General features: G+C 38.9%; 1 protein-coding gene across 3 annotated transcripts in view; it reads left to right on the plus strand.

Annotated features, from left to right (window-relative positions):
• Nucleotides 1–26,005, plus strand: part of PLAGL2 (PLAG1 like zinc finger 2) — a 129,590-nt gene that overhangs the window by 93,062 nt on the left and 10,523 nt on the right. For 2 of the 3 annotated variants that reach the window (XM_044090346.1, XM_044090348.1), the window contains one exon: nt 14,085–16,021. In XM_044090346.1, coding sequence (XP_043946281.1) covers nt 14,085–15,345 — 1,261 coding nt within the window. In that variant the 3' untranslated portion in view covers nt 15,346–16,021. Of the gene's footprint in view, nt 1–14,084; nt 16,022–26,005 lie in introns of those variants that run through there. The other variant, XM_044090347.1, reaches the window with a different exon arrangement.

A 26,005-nucleotide genomic window follows, 5' to 3' on the forward strand; every position in this document is an offset into this window, starting at 1 on the left:
AGATGAGCTAGATTTGTATGGGGAAGCGTTAAGTGAAGAGGAAAAAATGACCCTTTGAGATGTATCCTTTATTTGACAGTGTAAGTGGGATCTGTACAATACCTGTGGCAGAATATATTTCTGAGTTTGAGTAAAGATATGATATACAGAAGCTTGACACGAGTCTTCCAGATGCAGTATTAGGTTTTAAGTTTGATTTTTGGGTGAACATCCAGGTGAAGGCAGTCTGATTGTATGTTTGGATCAAACTTCTGCCTCTCTAATCTGTAGAAAAGCATATATTGGTGATGAAATGGGGATCATAGCAATAATATGTCTTCTAAAGGATGCTGCTGCTGCTTTATTGCCTAGAAAGAGGTACGCTGTCATTAGCTGAGGACATCAGAACCAAGCTTCTGATTACCCTTTAGATGGGGAGCTGCTCTTCAGCCCAGAAGCTTACCAGGTCTCCAGGAACCTGGGGAAAAAGTAAAAGGTGATAGATGCAGTCAGATGTGTTCCACCTTCTTAAGTAGAGTATAACTTAAATGAATAAACAGAGCCCTTTTTACAGAAAAACAGGGAAGAGCAAAGAGCCCATAGTGGGCAACGCCCTTCTGTAAGAAAAAATGGCAAGATAAGCTATAGCCCCACAAAAGAGCAGCTGTGACTATCCCAGGCTAATACCCCATTCTACCCTGGTCGCAACACCATATTCCAAACTTAGGAAGATTAATAGTTTGCTTGCTGGAGTTCAGGATACACACAATAAATTGATACTAGAGATTATTGTGGGGGAGGGTACCATCTAGAGTTAAATTCAGAACCTCTGGGCAAAGGTGGGTTATCAAAGGTCCCAGCAGACCAAGAGCATCTCATTGTACCCATTCTGCAGTTGATGATAGAACAAGGAACCATGGAACAGGACTGCAGGAGACTGGAAGGGAGAGTATTATTTTTCAAGATGATGATCAAAAACGACAAGCCTTGAAGGCCTTGTCTGGACTTGTCCATGCTAAAGTATATTCTCAGTCCTCAGATTCAAAATGCTAATCCTCCAGGCTGTCACCTTTACAAAGTTCAAAAGCATTGATGGCCACCATGGATTTAAAAGATGCATACTTCCACTCATTTACAGAGGGGATGGGAATCTCCTAAGATTCCAAACAGGGTGGCCACTTCTTCACCTACTTGCACTTTGGTTTTGCTTCTGCTGCAGAGATTTCACCAGATGTCTAGCCCCAGTAATTGCCCACTGCAGGACCAAGGGCATACACACGTAGCCATACCTTGATGGTTGTCTCAACATGCTCGGTCTTAGAATGAGACTGTGAAAGCAGTGTCCTTTGCTCAGCAATGTCTGCAGAAACTAGGCTTTGCCATGAACCTGTAAGAGTCAAATTAGTCACAATATAGCATTCCTTGTGGCCTCTTCAAGACGCACTAACTTTTCAGGGTGTTCATCCAGAAATTGCTGTCTTGGCTTTCTTTCAACAAGTTATACAACAACCCCCATACTGGGCACACAGGAGATGCTCAGTATTCTACGGCCCTTTGACTTTAATGGTCCCAATGGCTAACATACATGAGAAAAATCAGTCATGCTTGGAGCAACAGTACAAATGGGAAAAGGAAGGGGCATAAACAATAAATTACAAAAGTTAAGAAAAGTAAACTTGGGTGAAGACATGTCTTACCTATGTTTTACTAACATTTTATTGGTAAAATCAACAGCTGATAGAATTTTTTCCCTCTTGTCGTTTTTTCCATCCTGACATCACTGCTGTTAGGTAAATGGGGCCCACTGTTGCATGTAGCTTCATACAAGTAAATACAATGTTTAGCTTTCTTGCCTGCATATAGCTAGAGGCAAAACAAATAATTTTTTAATGCTTCTTGCAAAATAATGATGTTTGCTAGAGTACACTTCTGGTTGAGAACACATTTCATTTTTGATTATATCACTGGGAAAAATGTACATTCTGATAAAATATGCTTTTCTTGCTCAGTTTCATCATCTCATTTTGCAGATGACTTATCTAAGGCTATTAATCAGATAAGTACAGATATGAGAAGGGAAGTGTTATACTGCTTGCATTTCAAATGTTGCTCCTTCATTTATAGGCATAAAGAGAAGGCAGCATTGCTTACAGATCAAGCAGAATTATGTGGAGAAAATGGGCTGTACCCTACCCAGGATACAGCTAATGTGCCAAAGCTTAGACTCTCTCCTAACATGTCATACATCTGATCTTGCACCAAGATTGGCTGTATGCTGGTACATACAATATGTACCGGCACCAAATTCCTCAGACCTTTCTTGCTGCCATTCTGGGAAGCAAGACCTCATCGATTCCTCAGTCAGCCATTCAAAAGGATCCAGATTGCCACTGCAAGTGAAAGTTAAGTGCCAAGTTGTTTTTCTGTTTTACATATATACTTAATATCATCAGAGAGAGGCAAAAATGCCTTTTACAGATTCAAACAATGCATATTCTGCCAGTCAGACAAAGCCAAATTACTAAAATGGAAAAAAAAAAAAAAAAAGATACAAATGTACTTTATAGGCATATTAGGGATACTGATATTTCTCATGATTTTAGATTTTTTTTTTATTTTACAAAATATGCATGAAATTGTAAGAGTGGTGACCTTAGAAACCATTTTGAGGTTTTAGAGAATAAATGGATTTTACGTTTTAAAGCACGTCAGCCCCCAGGACAATGAAAGTTTTACTATAAAACCAACTCTGAAAGAAATACGTAATAGGATTAAATAATTTATGTACATATTCCCTTACTTTTAAGTTAATGTACGAGTATCAGTGTATGTTTTTTAAAAAAAAAATAGCTGCTGCTTTAAATTATTCACAGCATGGTGACAATTGTTTTATGGTCACATGATTTTAATTAGAGTATTTAAATGGTATTTTATACATGGTTTTACCATTTTGCTGAAGAAGCCTGGAAGGTGAAAGTTCTGTGTTACTAGCAACGTGAATAAAGTTCACTTTGGTTATACTCAGTGTCGCGGTGCTGTTTTATGTTTACTTTAAATTCTTTACAAAGACAGGCATTCGCAGTGCCTTTTTGTTTAGGACCTGAGCATAACATTAAGGAATGTACCATTTGTCAGCTTTCATCCAAAAAACTTCAAGGAGACAACTTTCTTTTCTAAATCTTTGAGCTTAAAGCTCTTTGCCTGACGCTTCATGTCTTCAGAAGCTCTGGTCACCTACATCCTCACAACTGAAGGAAAAAAAAAGGAAATAGCACTTCGGCTTCCTTTACCAGGTCTGTGTTGGACATAATACTCGAGGGAGCTGTGAAGCCTGAGGACTATCCAGCCTCTGTGCCATTTGTCTGTCATGATATCCTGCAGATTCATCCCATTTCAGTCAGATAGTGAAGTCCAGGAAGGGAAAAGAGGGGTTAATGATTTCATAAGGACCAGAATGAGTTCCTCAGGTTTTAGTGCAGGAGGATGTCTGGGTTCTCTGATGGAGGTATCTGCAAGTCTGTTTTTTTCTCCAGTATAGTTTTGAATATCCCGAAGAGAAAAACAGACATCCAGGCATATCTCCATTGCACACACACTATTTTAAGAGATTTCCTAACAAAAGTTGCAGGAATTGAAACCCCCCGTATTTCCTCATGCTGTCTCTACCCTGTTAAATGAAATAGATGCATATTCTGAAGAGGATTCTTCTGAGCCAGAATCTGACAACATGGATTATCATTCTTAAATTTGCGTTCACTCTTGAGGTATGAATCTCAACCTGAAAATATTGTGGCCTCTGACTCCACTTAGGAAGAGCTCTCCTTTGGGGAAGCCATTAAGAAAATGATGCAGCATTTTAATTGAGAGAGTAAACAAATCTGAGTTGCAAGAGATTTCCTGCATATAGATGTTCCCAAAGCTTCTGCTATCCCTCCAGCTCTTGAAGCTTTGTAAGACTTTCCTTTCTGCTATTTTAACTCCTGAATCAAAACAACCTAAACCCGGAAAGCCTGACAAATATCACAAAGTCCCCAATTCATGTGTACAAAAATCCAATGTCATACTCTGCTTTTTCCACTGATGCTGAACAAGTTCTCTAAGCTTTTTCCTCCTTGTAGTTCTATTCCCAATGATGAGAGCCAAGCTTATAGGAAAATAAGAGAGGAGGACTGTGTAATATCGGCTACTTCAGCTTTTCACGCTGTCAGACACATGCCAGGATATCTTGTATTAATTTTTGGCAACATAAAAACTTGTGCCTAATTTCACAGCTTCTAAATCTGCAGTGCAGAGTTCATCTTCCACTTCTCAAGTCTGATGTGATGGATGTTTCCTCCAGGGCTGCTCCCTCTGGTTCAGTGCTGAGCAAGTACTGCTGACTAAGACTGCAGTCTGTCCCAGAAGATGTTAAAGCAAGGGGTTTTTGAATGCTCCTTTACTTAAGGAATTCCTTTGTGGGTCCTCTTCAGAACAGAGATTCAAAAATTGGAAACGAGGGGAGAAACCGAAGTAGTTTAAACAGCTTTGTTCCGATCCCCGCATTTCAAGGCAATCACTCCATCAAAGCCAGGTAATTTCTATCACAAAAAATGGCAAGACGAGCCTGAAACTGATTGCAGGGAGCAAAAGGCCCCTTTTGGGACAAACTATCCAGCTTCTCACTATATCCTACTCCACCGCCCCCCCCCCTTCCAATCTTCCAGACAAATTGTCGAGCTTCCGGGGGGGCACCTGGGTGCTGAAAGTCGTTCAGGAAGGTATATGCCTCGCTGGAAATCTCTTCCTTTTCAGTATTCAATTCCTTCAGTTCCACAGATCCAGCAGCACTTAGTACTTCTAAACATATCAGATCTTTTGAAACTGTAATGTATAATTTAATACAAATTGTTCACTCAAATCAGAGGAAGGCATTTCTTTTCCAAGTTTTTCCTGGTCCCAGGGAAGGAAAGCACTTTGAAGACCTCTCATGGATCTCTCAGTTCTAAATGCTTTCTTAAACATTCCAAAATGCTGATTCTATAGCACATTCCCCAGTTCATTTTTCCTAGAAGCCATTTTGACTACCCTAGACCTCAAAAATTCTTATCTTCATATTCCAGTACATCCTCTTCACAGAAATGTTTTCAGATTCTGTGCCTTTGGTTTGCGCTTCCAATTTACTGCTTTACCTTTTGGGCTTTCACTGCTCCAAGATTATTTACAAAGTGCATAGTTCCAACAAAGCCCTATAGTAGCATTCTGCATGCTCCAGGTTCTCCACACTTCACCTTACCTGGGTGATGTCCTCATTCGAGCCACTTATCACAAATTTCTTCAGACCTTGCAGTTCAGAGTCTGGGATTCACTTTGAATTTCAACCAGTTTAGCCTTCTTCCTTCCCTTTCTCAGGCATTTCTAGGTTGTCATCTAGAATCTTCTCTGATGGCTTTTCTTCCTTCAATTAGAAAATATGATCAGTAAGGTCTTCCAGTATGCAAACAAGCCATTTCCAAGCTGAGGATTTCCATTGCATCTCCTTTTGTTTGTTTCATGGTAAATGTCTGGCATCTTCAAACCCCATTCTTCAAGAAATGTAACTTCCTGAGTGGCCTTTTTCCAAGGGTTTATACTGTCATTTTAGTGGCAGCTACTTGTTCTTCTCTTCACACCATTACTAATATCTAAAAATTGATGCTTTTTCCAGAGCCAGGTCTGGATTTGACAGAACCGTTCTTGAAAGCCTACTGGATTCAAGTTCAGTTCCTCTTGGTGTTCCCCTACTTAGTATAAATGTTTTTGGGATTGTTCCATTTGTCAGCATTACTGCAGCACTACTCTAATGATGAATGTAGTACAGTTGTGTGAGCACGTAGCATAATAGTAGATGTTCAGACAAATCACTGTTACTGCTCTTCCCTTAATACCCCTTTTCTTTTTTTTCCTTTTGGTCTAAGCTGGAATCTGTTTCTCTACCATACCCCTCTAGTCCTTTTATTTTTTGAGTCTGTCCTTTTTTACTTGGCCTCATTAACTTTCTGGGCCAAGAAAGTTCTGCAATGTTTGGCACCCAGATGTCTATTATGTACCAGTATGCAGTCTTTGTGTCTATGTCTAAGTTCAGATGTACAGTGTATGAGAAAGGAGTTGTAGAATAACAAGTATGCTGTACCTTTAAGAAACTTCTAAGTCTGTGAGTGCATATCAATTCCTAGCACGTGTTAGTCAGTGCCATTTTGACGGTGCAGCCAGAGTTTTAACATCTATGTGCATGATAGCTAGTGTATTTATAAGTTAGTTACTTAACCTAGTTTACAGTGTGTTTGTGTATAATAAATCTGCTTGAACAGGAACCCGCAACGTTCGCCTGTTTCTTCCTGACCTGGCGAGCGACATGGTGTCCCCGAACTGGGATTGTGAAGACTACTCTTCAGAGCCACGAGGTGCAGAAGTAATCATGAAAGCAAACTTAAGTGAACTGAGAGCAGAAAAGGGCCAGAAGCAAGATAAAGGTAAAGAGAATACACACACAAGATTCATTTATTAAAAGGGATAAAACTGAGCATTACAAGGGCACAAAACTTATTACTAAGCAAACAATAACGCACACATTTATTAAGCAAATGAGAAGCATAAAAAAGCTCATTAATCAAAAGAAAGGTTTGAAACAAGATTGATAAAACGAGCGTGTTTAAAGTAAAACGAGCATGTCTAGAGTTAAAGCGAGCCCAAGAAAGTATAATGGGCACGAAAAGAGATTAAATGAGCAAAACGAATTTAACAAAAGGGCAGAAAGGGCACATTAAGAGATTAAATGGGTAAAATGAATATAACAGAAGGGGCAGAAAAGGGCACATTGAGCATAAATAAACCAAGGTGACTGCATGTGTTTTGGCAAATTACTGTATTTTGGCATAAACTACTACTTTGCATTGATTGAAGCCTTGAAATGCATAACTAGACTTATTTGAAGTATCTCCGTGTGTAAACATGCTTACAGTTTGTGTTTATTACTGTGGATTCATTCCGAAAAGTTTGTGTGCCAAGTGCAACTATTTCATGAAGTGCAGTCAAATGCAGCCATTTAGGTTCATAGGGTGTGTACAAGGCTAATGGCCCTGGAGCCTTTACAAGCCTAGCCCATACGATTACCCTGGCATTTCTTTTGTGTGGGTGTGTCTGTTCGCAGAGTGCTGCCATTACAAAGTGTTTCTTCCACTATACAGAGTGTTTTGCAGAGTGCAGCCATTTTGGGAAATTTCAGTGTATTGTTATTCACAAAGTACAGTTATTTTGAAGTGTTTCTCACTCTGAGCTTATTCTGCCCAGTTCATTTGCAAAGTGCAATTACTTTGAAACAGTTTATGCGCAAATTGCAATTACTTCAAAATAGTTTATTCGTAAAGTACAGTTGTTTCAAAATATTTCTTGCCCTCAGCTTCTGTTGCCCAGTTTATTCGCACTATGCAATTATTCGGAAGGTTTCTTAAAATGATAAATGACTTTTACAGTCAAATAATTTCAAGATCAATGGCTCATATAGTAAAATAATTTCAAGGCAAGTGACTTTTACAGTAAAGTGATTTCAGAGTATTGCAGTGCCCAGGAAATTTATTTTGTAAAGTTTAGTTATACAGTTGCTTATGTTATTGCAAGTACTAGCATAGATTCCAAGCACTTGTGTGTACAAGTGTGTGTTTTTGTGTACATTTGCAAAAGTCTTCACTAAGATATGTTAATATGGCAGACTGATTTCGCAAGCCACAACCACTTGCATGTGATCAGAATGTTGCAGAGAATTGGAGAGTATTTGAGTACGAGTATGATATATTTATACAAGCAGCTTATATAGGATGCATGCACCAAGGGCATTCATTTTACTAAACCTAGCAGGGTCAGAGGCCATTGAAAGGGAGTGTTTATTTGTATATTCACCAGCAGTTGTATGAAGGTGATGGAGAAACTCGTATTGTTGTGCAGACTGAATCAAAGGAAGACGAAGCAGAAGTTCAGAGAAATGTGTAACCCCCAGACTAATGTTACATTAAAGAGGTATTTGTTTTACACGAGAGATCAGAAGCAAGGAGAAACTTTTGCAGCTTACATTACTTACCTATGAAACTAAGCTAAAACTTGTCAGTTTGGTGATTTAAAAGATGAGTTAAAGGACAGACTTGTGTATGGTATTAATGCTGATGTGAGAACTTTTGCTGTGTGACAGTGATTTAACACTGAGCAAAGCCATTGAGATTTGTCAGATCCATGAAGTTAGACACACCCAAGTATGCTTGCTAGTGATAAGAGCATGGTTTTAACAGCCTCCAGAGCTAATGTAGACAGCATGCAACATGTGACGGGCAAAAGCAGGCCTAAGCACAATGCGGCAGCAGACCCTGCAGGACTTCCAGGTAAAGCCTGTAGTCTTCTACAGCTTTCCAAGACCAGTTCAAAGGAGCATGTTCAGTGCAGAACAAACCTCCTCAGTGCATTATAGGGGTGAATCAGCAAAACCCAAATCAAGCTTTATTAACTGTTGCAGTTGTGGTACCAACCATGAGTCCAGAAGAGAAAAGTGCATAGCATTTGGTCAGCAATGCCACACATGTAAGAAGTGGAACCATTTTCAAAGATTTTGTAAATCAAGTAAACCCAACACAGTTATAAAGAAAGGTCACTCAAAACAGCAAGTTGATCAAGTAAACTTGCAACAAGTCTACCTTCTTTGTAGCTGGTGTGTCAATGATTGGTTAAAAGATTGATGCATTAGATTTATAGGCAAGAAATCAAGTATTTTGTACTGTTCGGATCAATGGTAAAATCCATCAAGCTCAATGTAGACACTGGTTCAAAGTGTAATGTTATGTCTGCAGATACTTTTGCAAGGGTCAGAGCTGGTGAACGACTAAATGTGACTAGTCGTGCAAAGCTTGTTGGTTGTGGTGGTGAAGCAGTTCAAACCAAAGGCTCAGTAGTGCTTTCATGTTATGTCGCCAAGGATTGTTACAGCCTATTATTCTATGTAGTTCAAAGACCTGTGCAGTTGTTATTGGGTCTCAGGGACAGTTTGAAAATGAATTTACCAAAGAAGTTCATCAAATAAGCAGGTGTCCCAGTTCCAGCTTCACTACCACTGTTTTTTCAGAGTTTGCTGATGTTTTCGATGACAAGTTGGGCAAAATTCCTGTGGTGTATTCTATGAAACTAGACCCAGGGATCGATCCAGTGGTCAGACCTGCAAGAAGAGTTCCCATAGCTATGCAGCATAAAGTCAAAGTGCAGTTGGATAAAATGGAGCAACAAGGTGTAATTTGTCCAGTTACAGAACCTACAAGAATGGGTGTCGTCCATGGTAGCAGCTCATAAAAAAGGCTCAGATGAAATCAAAGTATGTATTGGCCCAAGAGATTTGAACAAAGTATTGAAGAGACTACATCCTCCTATGCTTACAGTCAAAGTCACAGCCCTGATACCAAATGCCAGTTTTTTTTCTGTCTTGGATGCAATGAGTTCATTTTGGCAGGTGACACTTTTTTTGCAAATCTTCACTATTGACTACATTCAGTACCCCATTTGGCAAATATAGATTCCTCAGGATGCCATTTGGAATAAATTCTGCAAGTGAAGTCTTTTAGCGTTCAGTGGAGCAAATTGTTTGGGGTTATCCTTGTCCCATAAAAGTAGATAATTTATTGGTTGGAGGCAATGGTGAGGCAGATCATAACAACAATTTTAAGAATTCTAGACAGAGCATGTGAAGTGAACTTAAAGCTCAATCCTCTGAAGTGCAGATTCAGACTTCCAGAAGTTGCACATGTAGGTCATTTATTTACAAGTATTGGCTTGAGACAAGACCCGTCCAAGCAATCAGCCATTTTTGAAATGCCAGCACCAGATAATGTGCAAGCTCTGCAACACTTTCTTGGGATGGTCAACTATTTAGGCAAGTTTATACCAGACTACAGTGAATTGACAGTGCCTTTGAGAGAGCTCACATGTAAGAATGTTACATGGTCATGGCTAGATCAGCACCAGAAAGCCTTTGAAGTTCTTAAGCAGAAAATTGCTGCCCCACCAACATTGAGGTACTATGATGTCAACAAACCAGTAATTTTCCTCCAATGCTTTGAAATTTGGTTTAGGTGCATTTATTCTTCAAGAAGATAGGCCATTTGACTACACATCTGGAACACTTACCCAGACTGAGATGAAGTATACTCAAATTGAAAAGGAACTTTTGGCAATAGTGTTTGCATGTTTCAAGTTTCATGATTATATCTGTGGTCGAGATATCCAGATTGAAACTGATCATTAATCTTTGGTTACTATTTTAAAGAAGCATATGCATTCAGCTCCAGCAAGAGTACAAAGAATGATGCTCAAATTGCAGAAGTACAGCTTCAAAATGGTATATACGAAAGGCTAACAGCTTTGTCTGGCTGATACCTTATCCGAATAACCCAGAAATGCAACAGAACAGCTTGACACACAGATTTTTGACTTTGATGTCATGGAAGTGTGTAATTATTCTACCACAAGACTACGCGATCATACAATGGCTAATCTAGTTTTGCAAAAGCTCAATAATTACATCAGTGTTGGATGGCCGTCAAAGCAGTCGTGTGCCACCCAATGTGCAATATTACTTTCCTTACAGAGATGGTAGATGGTATTTTCAAAGGTCCTAAAATTGTTCCTGCTTCCTTGCAACAAGAATATGTCCAGATTTTGTATCGTGGTCACCCAGGTTCCGAATCTGCTAAGAGAAGGGCGAGAGGACTTGTGTTTTGAACTTCTCTAGCGAACAGCATTGATAGAGTACTTTCTTCCTGTTCAGTGTGTAATAGTACTAAACTGCTTTCGCAAAAAGAGCCACTTCAGCCAAGTCAAATCCCTGAACTACCTTGGTTAGTAGTAGCTACTGACGTATTAGACTGGTACAAATCAACATTATTTAGTACTGGTAGACTTATTCAAATTACTTTGAGATTGATCTCCTACCTAATCTAACTTCTACTACAGTCAGTACTAAGTTGAAACGCCATTTTTCAGTCCATGGTAGTCCACAGAAATTACTTTGACAGTGGTACCCAATTTGAGTCAATTGTTTCAGAAAATTGCAAGAGAATGGGACTTTGTGGATACGCTGACTAATCAAGAAATTGCTTTGCACTCTGTACTGCACATTCAGCAAGTCCATTTGATTGTACATGTTGCTAGTAGTCCAAAGCGTGATACCGATTTAATTTACTCAATCTCAGAAATATATGTTGGGATGATATACTTGGCTCCCCTGCTCAGAGATTTCTATCCAGGCAAACCAGAACAACATTGCCTATCAGTTCTAGTTTATTGAGACCTAAAGCTAAAACAACAAAGCCATTGGAGCCCAGTTATTTAAGCAGCGTTCTTTTCAAAAGTTCATCTGTGACAAACAGAGCAGAATTCTTCATCCATTGAAAGGAGAGAGAGTGAGGATACAAACTGCAAAAGGTTGTCAAGTAACGAATACATGTGCAGAGCCGAGATCCTGTGTTGGAAAACTTTTTATTAAATTTTTAACCAACCTCTACTGTTGTGTGGGACTAGCACTATATCACATTTTGTTACAACCGAGGGCGTGGAGTACTGGGGAAATCAGACATCTTGCTGTACCAGAACGGACATCACAGCATTGTTCATATGACAAAAACTCTAACTCTCAGAGCAGTGTAGATGATATTCCTGTTCCTGGATGTGTCGACTCCTGAAACTGTCCCAGCAGATGATCCCAAGTTTCCCAAGAATGAAAAGTTGACACAGAATTCCAGTTGCTAAACCAGATCCCAAGTTTTATGTCACATGAAATGGTCGCCTCTCAAAGCCCAGTGTGAAATGCACAGCAACTTGGATATAGATGTATATATATACCTAGCTTTGTATAATTGCATGGTGAAAGTTATTCCTGTGTAAATTGCATATTTATTAATTCCAGTGACAATGACCAACTCATTTCTCAAACAGGGAAGATGTAGAATAACAAGTGTTCTGTACCTTTAAGAAGTTTTTCTATGTCTGTGTTAATATCAATTCCTATCACGTGTTCTCTTCAGTGCCATTTTGAAGCTGCAACCAGTGTTAACATCAATGTGCATGAAAGTTTGTTTATAAGTACTTAACCTAGTTTACAATGTTTGTATATAATAAAGCTGCTTGAACAAAAACCCACAAAGTTTGCCTGTTTCTTCCTGACCTGGCAAGCTACCAGAGTGCCTAAGCTTTGGCATATTGGCCATACATACAGTACTGTTGGCAAGTTTCATCGCATTTGTCAGAATTACTGCAACAATGAGCTATTCAAACTTGCACTGTTATAGTAAGTTCTTACAAAACTACTTAACATTGCTGCCTTCTAATGCTCCCATTTAGATGTCATGTAATGAAGTATATGTAGCATGTTTTGCTTCATCATATAAAGATGCTGCTTGCAAGTTCAAGGTTTGGCTGTAATTATTTCCATGATTGTGATGGTTACATTGCAGCAGAAAGTCTTAAGAGGTTTTAAATTTTTGCTATTCCTAGCGATATGAACCTAGTTTGGCAATGATGTAGAATATTGATCCTTCCTAGTTTCTGTCACTGTTATGCTGACAGCATAGTTGGACAGCTGCTATTTTATTGACTGGTACTGAGATTGGAGGAACAGAAGCTTTCTGGCAATAGTCAACAGTCATTCAGTGTAGCAGGAGCAGCTTCACTGTTCTGCTTGTTTCCATTTGTTAGAGGATAGTGCCCCCTGTTAACTTGTCACTGGTGACCTAGGATGCTGCTGGCCTGGTTTTTAGACTTTTCTCCATCTTTGTGCATGAAATGCTGTTATAACAGTATGTTAGTAATCTGTTAAACAAAAAAATAAATAAATAAACTTGAAATTGAAACTAGCAAATATTTTACTGTCTTCATACTTTATTTGCATTTCCTCATTTGGTCTAGGCTTTTAATACAAGTCTTAAAATGTTATCTATTTAAAGGTTGAGACTCTGTATGCAGAGTCCTGTAATCTGGAAACTGGCCAAAAAGTCGTACTAAGTCCAAGGATCGCCATTTCACAGAATAATCCTTTTTCTCTAAGGAATGGTAATCATTAACTTGGTATATGCACGTTTGAGGTTGGGGGAATTTTAAAGCCAAAGGGCGATTGATATTTGCTCTTATGTAGTTTCTGGTCCTCCACAGTGTATCTGGACTCAGCATGGAGTGCCAGCACTCCAGTAGGGAACCTCTTAAACTCCTCAGTCATATTACGCTGTATTCTTTCAGTTGCTGTCCAGTTTTAAGTCCTGTAGGACATTGCATTTTTTTAATTCTTGGGACATTTCTTAAAATAGGCAACTCTGAAATTTTGGGGTAGAAATGGGATCAGCAGAAGTAGACTTATGCAGTGCTTGGTGCCTTTTCACTACTGTCATTTCTTTATGACCTTTGACCCTGTTGTGGTCCTGGTAATTGTGGGTTTTCATATTGAAAGCTTCAGATTTTTCTCCATCTTACTTTGACAAGCCAGAGGAAAGTTGCATTAAAAACATTAATGCAGAAAATATTGAGCAGTGAAGCTGCAAGTGTTACACTATACAGTTATAGCTTTTTATCTTAGCAGTGTTTTTTGTCCAGTTTAGTATAGCCATTTCAGAAGCATTTTGTTTCCACTTTGGTGGGTGACTTTACTTCATGCAAAGTAATATTCAATAATAATCTTCAAACCACTTCATATGTACTTAGATTCTGAATATGAATGGCTTCATCTTAACTGACTTATAAAGTCTTTATCCCCCCTATTTTTTATTAAATTTGTCAAGTAATATAAGATGGGATGCAGAAAAAAAATGTGATATCTTCCCAGTAGCTACATTCATTAGGCTACCAAGTTTCTGTCCCTCTCCAGTTTTCTTGGTCATGGTGTTTTATGATTTCATATGACTGTTTAGTAATAGAATTTAAAATGTATGTTGACTACTTTTGTTAACTGTGAATTATTTTGGTAGAGGAACCATGGTTACTGGCATTTTGTTGATCAAGTTACGCAGTATGTTAGTGGGTATATGTGATACTGATTTATTTCAGTTAACATTTCTGTTTACAATTTGTTTTTATAGGCACATGGCCACGCATTCTCCTCAGAAGACGCATCAGTGTACCTACTGTGAGAAAATGTTCCATCGAAAGGATCATCTCAAGAACCACCTTCAAACACATGATCCAAACAAAGAGGCATTTAAGTGTGAAGAGTGTGGTAAGACCTACAACACCAAGCTTGGTTTCAGGCGGCACTTAACTATGCATGCTGCCACCAGTGGAGACCTGGCATGTAAGGTGTGTCTTCAGACTTTTGAAAATACCCAGGTACTTCTTGAGCATCTGAAGACACATTCAGGAAAGTCTTCAGGAGTAATTAAGGAAAAGAAACACCCATGCGATCATTGTGATCGGCGATTCTACACTCGGAAAGATGTTCGAAGGCACATGGTGGTCCATACAGGAAGGAAGGACTTTCTTTGCCAGTATTGTGCCCAGAGGTTTGGACGGAAGGATCACCTAACAAGACATGTTAAAAAAAGTCATTCACAAGAGTTGCTTAAAATTAAGACAGAAAGTCCAGATATGTTGGATGTCCTCAATTCTAGCCCACCAGTAACGGTGAAGGAGGAGCCTAATCCTGTGATGTGTATGGCTTCTAAGGACATGATGGGGAAGTCTTTTCCTAGCATGCTACCAATGGGCATGTATAGTAGTCACTTTCAGAACATGTCAAATTCTGGAGTTTCACATTCTTTGGTTTCAAGCCCATTAACAATGGGAGTGGGCTGTCCCATAGAATCTCCATCCCCAATCCACTCCCCTCCTCCTCAACATCCTCCAAAATACCAGCACGGATCTACCTCATATGCTTCGGGCTTGTCTGAGAAGGCACCAAAAATGGAGACTGATAACTTCTACATGGACTTGCATAGCAATATGGCAGTTACACCTAATGAATCTCAAACAAATTCAGCTAAAATTGGATTGGAACCTCAGATGGGATATCTGGATGATGTGTTTGGGGAACATATGCTCTCAAAAAACCCTACTATCATTTCAGAATCTCTTTGTGCTGCTAATATGGATTTCTCTCATTTACTGAGTTTCTTGCCACTGAATATTCCTCCTTATAACCCACCTGGGTCTACAGGTGGGCTAGTCATGGGCTACTCTCAAGGGGAGCAGCAGTCTTCACTTACCTCTTTGCAGCCTCAACCTCAAGATTCACAGAATTCTGGGGGTGGTCTTAGCCTTGGACCTCTCCATGCATTGCCTCCTGTCTTCACTTCCAGTTTGAGCACAACCACCTTGCCTCGTTTTCATCAGGCATTTCAATAGACTTCTTTACCAGGGAAGGAGAAAAACAGGGTTTGTGCTTTATCTGGAGTATTAATGAGCCTTATTGAAGCGCACAATGCTTTGATTTTTAACTAACCTTGAAAAGATAACGTTTTTCAGGGAGTCATGAAGGTGTTTTTCTGTACAGTCAGATTAAACCTGTAGTACCAGAGTGCCTTCAACCTTTTGAGAGTTTAGGACATTCATTAGACTGTAAGGGCCCTAATAAATTTAATTACCACATACTGAACAGAAGGTCCGTTCACATAAGAACTAAAGGCATCTAACTTTATAAAATGTATGGGTGTTTTATTTTAATGTGAATTTACTGTTCTTTTAGCTTTACCCATTCCAGATTAAGCTTGGACAGTGACATGCAGAGTTCTATGACTTTTCAGTCCATTTTCCTTGGTGAGGTTGGTGGATACTTGTCCCATTTTATGTCCTAGTTGGGCTTTGAAGTGACCTGACATAAGCGAACAGCTACTGTATCTAGTACTTCTGACAAGTGCAGCTCAGTATTTTCATGGAGTTGCATCTGTTTGGCACACTGGTCATGAGCCAGTAATTGAAAATGTTGTGCCATTGTGCGTGTGTTTGGGGCATTTGTTAACATTATCACTGTTTCACTGTGTTTTCACTAAAGACGAATTTCTCACCCCTCTGACATTCTCAAGAGCTTTTGCAATTCTCATTTAACTACCATCCTTTGCTGTAAGGAACAGTCTCAGATCAAAGCTTTTATTATGCAGTACACTACTGTAAAATGTTGGGATTTAATTTATGACATTTTCATAGCATAAGTTGCTGCTCCAAACATCTGTATACCTCTATTTTGCATATGTCCAGATACAAAGATATTTTTTGTTATCCTCGCTGCCCAGGGGTCTCTCTGTATAATCCATGAACTTAAGCCTGCACACTCGGATGGACACCGGAAGCCGTAGTATTCATGTTAGTATTTTCACCTCACACTTTCCCTCTTATGGCTGTTGGTCCCTTCAGTACTGTACATTTGATGCTGCAGGAGCAGTTATTTGAAGTGGTGTGCACAATTGGCCTGTTGTAATTCTGCTTATGGGGTTGCACTCCATTAGTCACTATGCTTCTTATCAGATTGGCTTAAGATATTAACTCCTAATTTACAATTTCATTTTTGTAGGGTTCATTAATTTTGTCCTGATTACCCTGGTGTGGTGGAGTGTAATGGATGCTTTTTGTTTTGATTTCCCAAGTGTGGTGCTGTACGGTGTATGCAGTTTTTTGATTGGTGTAGTGGAATGGATGCAAACATGTTTTCCTCAAGTAGAGTCCGTGCTAGTGGTTTGTTGTGTTAGTTGGCATAAAACTTAAGGCTGCATAAAAATATGCAGGTTTCACTGACTGAAAACAATTGTTCTCCACAATTTGGTGTCACATTGTGTGATCCACTTGTTTCTGTTTTCTAACACCCAGATGTTGTCTTCCTCTGACTGGCACACTGTTTTGCCCAGCCAGTCTACAGGGTGTTCTTGGGCTTGCATTATCTACTATGTTGCATAGCTTGCAGTGCCAGTTGGAGAACTCTCTGTGGTTCTATTATGACCTCACATTATTGGGTAGCATGCTCTGTTAAGTCCTGTTCCACAATGTGTCACACATTCCTTGTTTCTTAGAGCAGAAACTTTTATTGCATTCATGTTAACTGTGCTTCATTGCAGAAATTGTCAGAGTACTGTAAAGTTCCAGGGAATTCAGTGTTCCCAGCAATATTCTGCAGCAGTTGCTGTATGGTTCAGGCTTGTTCTGGCTGGAAAACAGCACTTAGCAGACTACCATCGTACTTTTCTGTGGCCTATATGGTACTAGTTTTATGAAGTCAAAATAAGACAACTGCCCCCCCCCCACCCCCACAAAATTTTTTTTTTGTTTGCAGGATGGCAGCATGGCATAGTGGGTAAAGCAGTAGTTGGTTGGAGAGTACTGTAGGGGCATTTTAATAGCTTTCAAAGCCAGTTCCTTCTTAGACTCTGTGCTTCCTGTTTGCCACATATTTACAAATTTTAATTTGTCTTCTGCTTTTCCTTGGTTGCTGCAGATCCTCTGATTTGCTGTTCCCTGTCTTGCAGCTCCTGTCCTCTCCAGTTGATTTGGTACCTTTCCCAACTTGTCTGACTTCGTAGAGAACCAAGGTAAGTGGTTATGGCCTTAAAGACAGTGGGAAAGAAGTGACAGACCAGGCTGTGCGGGTTTTCATGCAGTCTGTCCCCATATGAGGTTTAGCATTCACAGCAGGCAGCAGAAAGTATCTGTCAGCTGTTAAACATGTGCTTTTGTCCTCTACCTTAACCTCAGTCTCAAAGTAAAAGTTAATTTTAGTTGTAAGTCATGCATTTCCCCTGTTCTATGTAAGTCTGTCAATTTCAGAACTGATACTACTCCACCCACCCAAATGGACAGCAGCCCCCCCACCCCTTTCATGACCAGTTATTCATTCTGGTCCTTTATTCTTACTCCTGAAGTTAAGGTCGTTAGTGCCAACTGGATTTTGCATGTATATAACAAAGCACTTCAACATTTGAGATATTCTTTTGGTAGCTAGGGACCTTGTGAGGTCTGACTACATGCAGAGACTTCAGCAGATGGCACAAACATGTATTTTATATACGGTTGGTGTCTTCTGTGCATTACATTTGTAAATCCTGGAGAGTCATGATTTACTGTATATAATGCACACTACTACAGGATGACTCCTTGAATATAAACAAGACTGTGCTGCCCTGCTCACAATTGAACATCTTCAGTTTAAATGGCATTAGTTTGAAGAACTTTTCTCATATCCAGCTTTATATTCAGTCTGAATATGAACGTAGACTGTTAATTGACACACACTTATGATTTTGTCCTTATTTTAAAGCAGACCAGTTTTACATGTTCTTTAAATATGGCTTGCTTTGGTATAATAATTTATGCAGCTTACTATTAGGTTAGAATCTTTCTTAGATTTGGTTCTTCACAAGTGTCTTTCCATTTCACTTTTGCTGTATCCCTTACAGTAGGGATCCCTTGCTAAGGGCAGCCCGCCGTCCAGACAGTGTACCAAAGTGTTTAGGTCACACGTATGCTTCCCGCGTACAGCATAGGGCATAAATGTGATGTCCGTACGTACCATCATTGGAGCTTCTTTACCACCAGTCTGCCATCTTCGGTTGTCAGTCTGAACGCTCACTTCCTTTGCTAGTTTACCAAGCCGTCTTTCAGAGAAGTGCCCAATTGGGGTTTTGCTCTTATATTTTTTTCTTTCTTTCATGCCCAGAGTGGTGAATGAGTTGTCTCTTAATCTACTTATTTGTCCACTTTTTCCCTTCTCCGCAGACTGCAAGTGGGAAGGTTTTGCACACTTTGGATGTGCGTAGACAACTCAGATTTTATTTGGATAAGACTAAAGCTTTTTCACAAATCTGATCAGCTTTTTGTTTCCTTTCATCCCAGATCTTTAGGATTCCCTGTTTCCAAGCAAACTTTCTTCTTGGATATCTAAGCCATTTCTTTGTTTTCATAGCAAGAGCCTTCCTTCTGTTAAGGCTCATTCTATAAGGGTTGTGGCTTCTTCTGGCGTCTCCCCCCTCTCTCTCTGAAGGGTTTAGATACTAACTGTGTTCTTGAGGTAGCTACCTGGACTTGCATGCAATACTTGCAAGCCCTGTAAGTTGGATGTGATATCCAGGGCTAGAGCTGGTTTTACTAGGGCCATCCTATATGGGATCCTAGAGGGCTCTGCTGGTCTTTCCTTCTCCCTTTCTTCCTGAGCTTTTGCAATCTCCTTAGTGTAAGGAATACTGCAGCAGTGAAATGGAAGGACATAGTACAGTTGTGTAAAATGTTAGTGTAATGGTAGATGTCTGCAGTATCCCCCCCCCCCTCCCACTTCCTCCCCATGGTTTTTTCCATCTGGATATACTTGCTACCTCTCTAATCCTTGGACTGACATTCCTACTGGAGCTTTAAGTTGTGAGAATGGTATGTCCAGATGTCACCTTTAATGCCCTACACTGTACTCTGAGAGCATATATGTGACATACAGCAGCATACCTTTAGCAGCCTAAAGGCTTTGGTATACTGGCCAGATGTTGGGCCACCCTTGGCAGGGGATCCTTATTGTAAGTAATACTGCAACATTGAGAGGGACATCTACCATTATAGTAAAATTTTACACAGCTACACTATCTGCATAACCCAAACAAAGCTTATCAATATCTTCCTATCCTTAAATACTGTAGTTTTATTTACTCTGTTTCTGATGGATTCCTGGTGTGATTTGCTACAGATAGGCACCATTTTTCAAAGGATTCAGAATGACCGGATGCGTGTATATGGGTGTCTTTAACGGAAGAAAGTTTACCTTCCTCTGAACACAGATCCAGAAAATCCTGTTTTTTTCCAAACTCAAACTGTGCATATTAAGATGAAGTTACATTATTGGATTCTTTCAAATCGGCAGCAAGACTTCACATCAGCCCCCAAAAGCTGTTTACTGCATTCCTACTTCCCTGAGGACTGCTTCCATCAAGTAGATGTCAGGCACAACTTGGATTTCTGTCTCTTCATCCGGCATGTAAAAATACCAAAGTAAAACTTTCTTAAATTTAGTGTAGGGTTTTTGTAAAAGTACTTTAAACCCTCTGCAGTGGAACTTTGATATTTCACTGTGGCTAAACTGTAGCTGTACTTGATATGAAACTCTCATTTCTGTAGTACAGCTTTGTGTGGACTAAAACTACTTCATTTAGAGCATAAAACAATCTCGGCTAAAAGGATGTTGAATGATAAATCACTATTTCCACAAGTAATTGACTTTGAACATTCTTCCTTTGATGTAGTGGTACACCCATAGCAGGACTGTGTGTGTTTCTTTGCTTTTATGGGCAATTTAGCCATGTTATTAATCCAGTTCTTCATCAGATGCATGTAAAAAGGCAAGAATTTAATGGTTGAGCTAGGTTATCAGTAGCTCTCCTAACTGTACCCCACCATCTTGCTGCCTGTGGGCATTTTGTCTTGTTAAATTGACAGTTTCCCTTGCTCAATGTCAATTATCTTGTGCGTTTTATTTGTTCGAGTTCATGAGCCCTTTCACTCTGTGGTAAAACTAGATTTCATTGCAGCATTTTGCTGTAGAATATTTATTTACGATTCTCTTAACACTTGAAATATAGACCTTTTATTAATGTTGACAGTAGCACAAGGTGGAGGGGGAGAGACCTGGAGCTAGATTTTGTTTTGTACCTCTGTCATCTAGATTTTTTGCATTGTTATGCTACAGTATGAAGTTGTGAAGTATTTTCTCTTATTGAAAAGAACACTTGTTTATAATTCATAAAGTGCTATCCTTCATGTTCTGGTTCACCATTTCTTCAGTGGTATAATTTCTTTGAAATTTAATTTCCTAAAATGCCCCCCCCCCCCCTTTTTTTTGACAGTATAACCATCAGACTTTTGCTCTGTCTCAAAAAAACAAAACAAATATAGCAAGATTACATGCATGACAGATTACGCAGGATACACTTAAGGTTTATACTTTTGTACTCTCTTAGGTTTTCTTCCATTGCTTGTTCTATGTCATTGCTTGTTCCTCTCACTGATGTATATAGTCTACACCTGTGTCTCTTTGAGTTGTATGTAGAAAAAAATACCACTTCCGTTTTATTGCGTCTTGTGTCACAGAAAAGACTGTTTAAAATTTAATGTGAACAAATGATTGGAAATGTGATGTTCAGATTATTCATAAGGAAATTATGTTGTTCCTCCAGTTTAACAGTATCTGATGTTGTGCAGCATACTTGCACATCATGTTTTGCACTATGAATCCTTTCATTTTGTTGCAAAAAAAGGTAATGCAAATTACTCATTCAGAATTCTTTCAGCACTTTGCCACGCTAACTACAGTAATTGTTTTTCAAAAAATAGGAAGTAAAAGCAGTGTTCATTTATGTTTTAGGAGACGCTGTTTCTTACAATCCATGCTCCCTAATCTCTCCTTTTTTGTAGAGATGCACCTTAGTTTAATTTTAAAAAACTATTTCAGTATTACTGCCCTATTCTACTTCAGTGGATTGGCAGATAGAAGTATTGGATGACTTGCTCCATAAAAAAAAAAAAAAAAAACTTGTGCATTTCTTGATATTACTTAACAGAGCAAGCAAGGTGCAGGGCATATTTAATAATTCCTAAACCATAAGGTGACACCACCAGAATTTTGTGGGAAAAGCCACTCTTGTTTGTTTTTGTTTTTTAAATCTTTAAGTAAAAATTTCTCCCAGGAAAGTAGCACTGTATGAGATCGTCAGATGACAGGCTTAAATGTGAATTTATTAGAAGGGGACAGAGCAGTGCAAGTAAATCCGTTCCAATTTACCAAGCAGCAGAGAATTATGTAACAGTATGTTAAATGTGAATTTATTAGAAGGGGACAGAGCAGTGCAAGTAAATATGTTCCAGTTTACCAAGCAGCAGCGAATTATGTAACAGTATGTGAAATGTGAATTTATTAGAAGGGGACAGAGCAGTGCAAGTAAATCTGTTCCAGTTTACCAAGCAGCAGAGAATTATGTAACAGTATGTTAAATGTGAATTTATTAGAAGGGGACAGAGCAGTGCAAGTAAATCAGTTCCAATTTACCAAGCAGCAGCGAATTATATCACAGTATGAGTTTTATCTTTGCTATTTTCATTGTCCCATATTTATGGCATTTTGTGTGGTTGTATTGGGGAAGTTGCTAGATCTGATGTGTGATTAAGGTCAGAATGGCACATCGGAATGGGAAGCACACTTGTGTTAATTTAGTACAGTCATTAAATGTGTGAGTAGTGGTGCTTGAAGTCTCTTGGGATCCATTTGGAGTGTGATGGGAGTGGGTTTTAGCGAGCATCTGAAATGAATGAAAAATGGTGCTAGAGTAATACAGGGAAATATTCTAGGGAAGGTTGTTTGGGTGGAAGGGGGTTCATTAATTCCCTTGCTTTGTGATATGGCAAACTGAAAGGCTAGGAGTTACCTACTTAGCAGGTATATATTGGTTGGTTTGATCTGCAGCGGAATGCTTTGTGTTCAGGAGATTAATTTATATGTATTTACAGTAAAGTCTGTTTTTTGACATTTGAGTAGTTGCGATTCATATATGCTATTTTAAGTACTACTCCCTTATTGAAACATTAAAACATTAAAAGTGTACCGTATGTGGTATACTTAAAGTAAATACTGAAAATCCTTTAGACACATGAAAATGAGATGCATAAGAATAAAACTTGGCAATCAGTAATTAAGGCATGTTCTTGCAGTTCTGAATATATGTAAAGATGGTTCAGAAGACTGGCCCTCCACCTATAAGCAGAAGTAAAACACTGTTCACCGTTTCTTTTTTCATAACCAGTAGTGTAGTCATGAAACTAACTTCAGAGTTTCCACGTGCTACAGTTCTTTATTCCCAGATGGTGCTGTATTAGTGAAATCACAATACAGTGTGGGATCCCCTGCATTGCTGTATAAAAGGTGTAATGTGATAGGTTTAGCATACATATCTCAGGGAGATTAACTGTTTATTCTTCAGCATTAAATACGAATCACAGATTGAAGTTGGTGTTCTGTGTGTCATAGAATAAGTCTAACCTTGTGGGGTTTTTCCCCAAATGGGTGTCATCTTCTGTCATGAGATAAAATGAATGATTTTTTTTCCTGAGGAGGATGAGCAGAGCACTGTCGCATTTTAAAGTCACTATTTTTATTAATTCATTTCCTATCATTCATTTGATAGTTCCCTGTCGTGTCATGTGGTGTTTTTCTCACTTTCTTGCTCCGTGTTTGTTCATTCCTTAGTTGCTTCTGTTTGTTTAATTCATGTCTGCGTCTGCCTAGTTTTTATTGGTTGATATCCCACATTATCTGTCTTTCTGTAATGCCATCATTCAGTTTGAGGGAGCGGTCTGCACTGCACTTCAGATTCCTCAGTCTCCCCATTTCTGGGATGTGTTCAGTCTCTCATGTTTATGGTAGGATCCCTTTGTACATGCTTCTCTCTGTCCCAAAACTATTCTCTTGGCCTTCACCATATCTCCTTTGCATTTTGTTCACTTTTTCATATTTTTGTAATAATTTCAGCATCTGTTTTTAGTCTCCTCTCTTTCGCTCTGTTTTGTTTTCTGTATATTTTATAATTGATTCATTCTTTTCAGAATGTGCTGTCTGACTTCCTGATTGTTTTGTGCTTCAGTGTGATTTGTTATAGCAACCACTTTCCTAGCTCTCTGTATTTGGGCTTGTTTTTCCATGTTTTTCATCCTCACTGCTAATTTTTTTTTTTGGTTGATGGTATACTTGTTGCATCTCTCCATTGCCTGGGTGCGATTCTCATTTTATTCATGATGTGCCTCATTTCACAGGTTCGTACTAGGCTAATGGCCATGGAGCCTTTACAAGCCTAGCCCATAGGATTACACTGACACAGGGTAGTCATAGGCTTGGTCTTTGTTTTGTTCTTTCATGCAGCTTCCCTTTCTACGTTCTAAGCCTTGCACCGACTGTAGCTGCTTTTCTTGCAGTCAGTATTCTTCCAAGTCCTTCAGTCTGCTTCCATTTCTATTTTTAATTAACTGCTCTTTTGAATTTGAACTGCTATTTTATGTTTGATTCATCACACTGTCTGTAAGTTATCAGCTGTCATTTGTGTCTCAGTGTCATTGACACCTTATTTTATTACTTCAGGTTTTGTACTTAACTTTTACTGGTCCTTTTGTTTCCTGGCTAGCTTCTTTTCTTCAGGTTGCTTGATTTTGCTCTGATCTGTTCCATGTGAATTTAGGTTTTAGCATTGCCTTTTCCACAAACTTTTAAACAGATCTAAAACATGCAGTTAAGAGGCACTGCATACCAGCTGCTTCCATTTTCATTGCCTGCCATTCTGTCATACATAGACACAGTTTTTATACCCCCACCCCAAAAGTAAATATTTTGGATCAAGGCACATTTCCAACTGGTCCATAAAGCTGTTGCAGATGTGAACATTGCACAGTCAAGTCTCTTTAACTAGTGTCTTTCAAGATGTAAGCGAAATGCACTAGTTAAATACTTGGAGCCTATCAAATATGTTAAAGTAAGAAGTTGTATATCTGACAACATAAAGAATGAAATGTAGTTGGTACCCGGGGAGGTTGTGTTCAGCAATGCAAAATATTTCATAACATTTTTCTTTAGTATTTTTAAGATGTTGTAACTTTTATTGGAGATGTATATTGTTCAACTCAGAAGTAGCCCTTGTTTTCTTTACTCCAGCTGCAGGTGCTGTATGCTTGTCAGAGTTGCAGCTTTTAAATCTAGTGTCAGTAACTTTTGTGGGATGCAGTAAAGTGCTAGCCACTGTCCTTAGTGATCAAAGCAGTCTTCGTCCGTCTGTTTCATCAGAGGTGATGTGTTTGAATCCTTGCTGTATGTGAAAAGATACAGGGCTTATTACCTAAATGCTAACCATTGGTCTTGTTCCACTTGTACATGAACCAGTTTACATTGGACTTTTTTGTTCCTGTGAATATTGGTGGTGAATTTGAAATCTACAGTACTTTTTTTTTTATGCAGAGTCTTGGAGAGTTAAGTAAACTTTAACATTACATCATTTTGTTGTAGTTTTTGTGAAGTACTGATTGTAAATTTGATCATGGTTCTAGACTTGCATAAATTGTATTTTTTTTTTTTAAATTTCATCATTTGATAGTCTTCAAAAGGTGCTGTAATTAGGATGACCATTTTATATTTCACACAGGAAATACTTCACGTTTAAGAATATTGTACATCAATAAGGTTTTTCCCATAAATCATTAATTCTTGTGCAAGGAGAACAAGGTTCATTGGTCAAAAGTACAAGTCTCGTAACTGTAGCAAAATGGTTGAAACAAATTGTACTGAAGTATTGTGTGCATTTGTGGAGGGTAAGCTGTGTCCCACTTTAAGCATAATATAGTTAGCGGCAAGGTCACTGCACCTAAGTGAAAGGGCACTTGTCCATTGCAGCAAGATGACCACATACATAGAGCATGTCTGCATTTAAGTGATAGTCTCAGAGATGGTTTTAAATGCTCAAGTCCCTCATTCAGCCCACATAATGTTTTGAATATTGAAACTGTCCAGGTGAAAAATATTTCAAAGTGTCTGTCATATATTCGAAATTCCAAAATATCGAACACCATAAGTTCGAACTTGGAATTTTGAATTATGGTCACATCGAACACTCAGAATAACTAAATTTTTCCCAGGGAAAAAATTTGCTGTTCCGAGAAACATGCACACACAACACAAGCACACCAAAGTAAATAAACCACACACATACAGTTAAACCCCAACCCTACACTAAACCATACATATATTCCTAACTATCCACTTACCTTAACCTGCACCCTAAGGTCCGTAACTATCGCACACATACCCTACGAAACTATACACAAACTAATACACATACAGTTAACAAAACCCAACCCTACACTACACCATACGTACATTTATAACTATCCACTTACCTTAACCCGCACCCTAACCCTAAGGTCTGTAACTATCGCACCACAGTGGAGGAAATAGCAAAGCCATGGAACGACCCACCGTAATCTTGCCCTAGGTAAAATTTCGATGTTCCGGGGCTTC

Source organism: Protopterus annectens, chromosome 12.part0 (assembly GCF_019279795.1).
Source record: "Protopterus annectens isolate FY-2018-M chromosome 12.part0, PAN1.0, whole genome shotgun sequence".
Classification (NCBI taxonomy): domain Eukaryota; kingdom Metazoa; phylum Chordata; order Ceratodontiformes; family Protopteridae; genus Protopterus; species Protopterus annectens.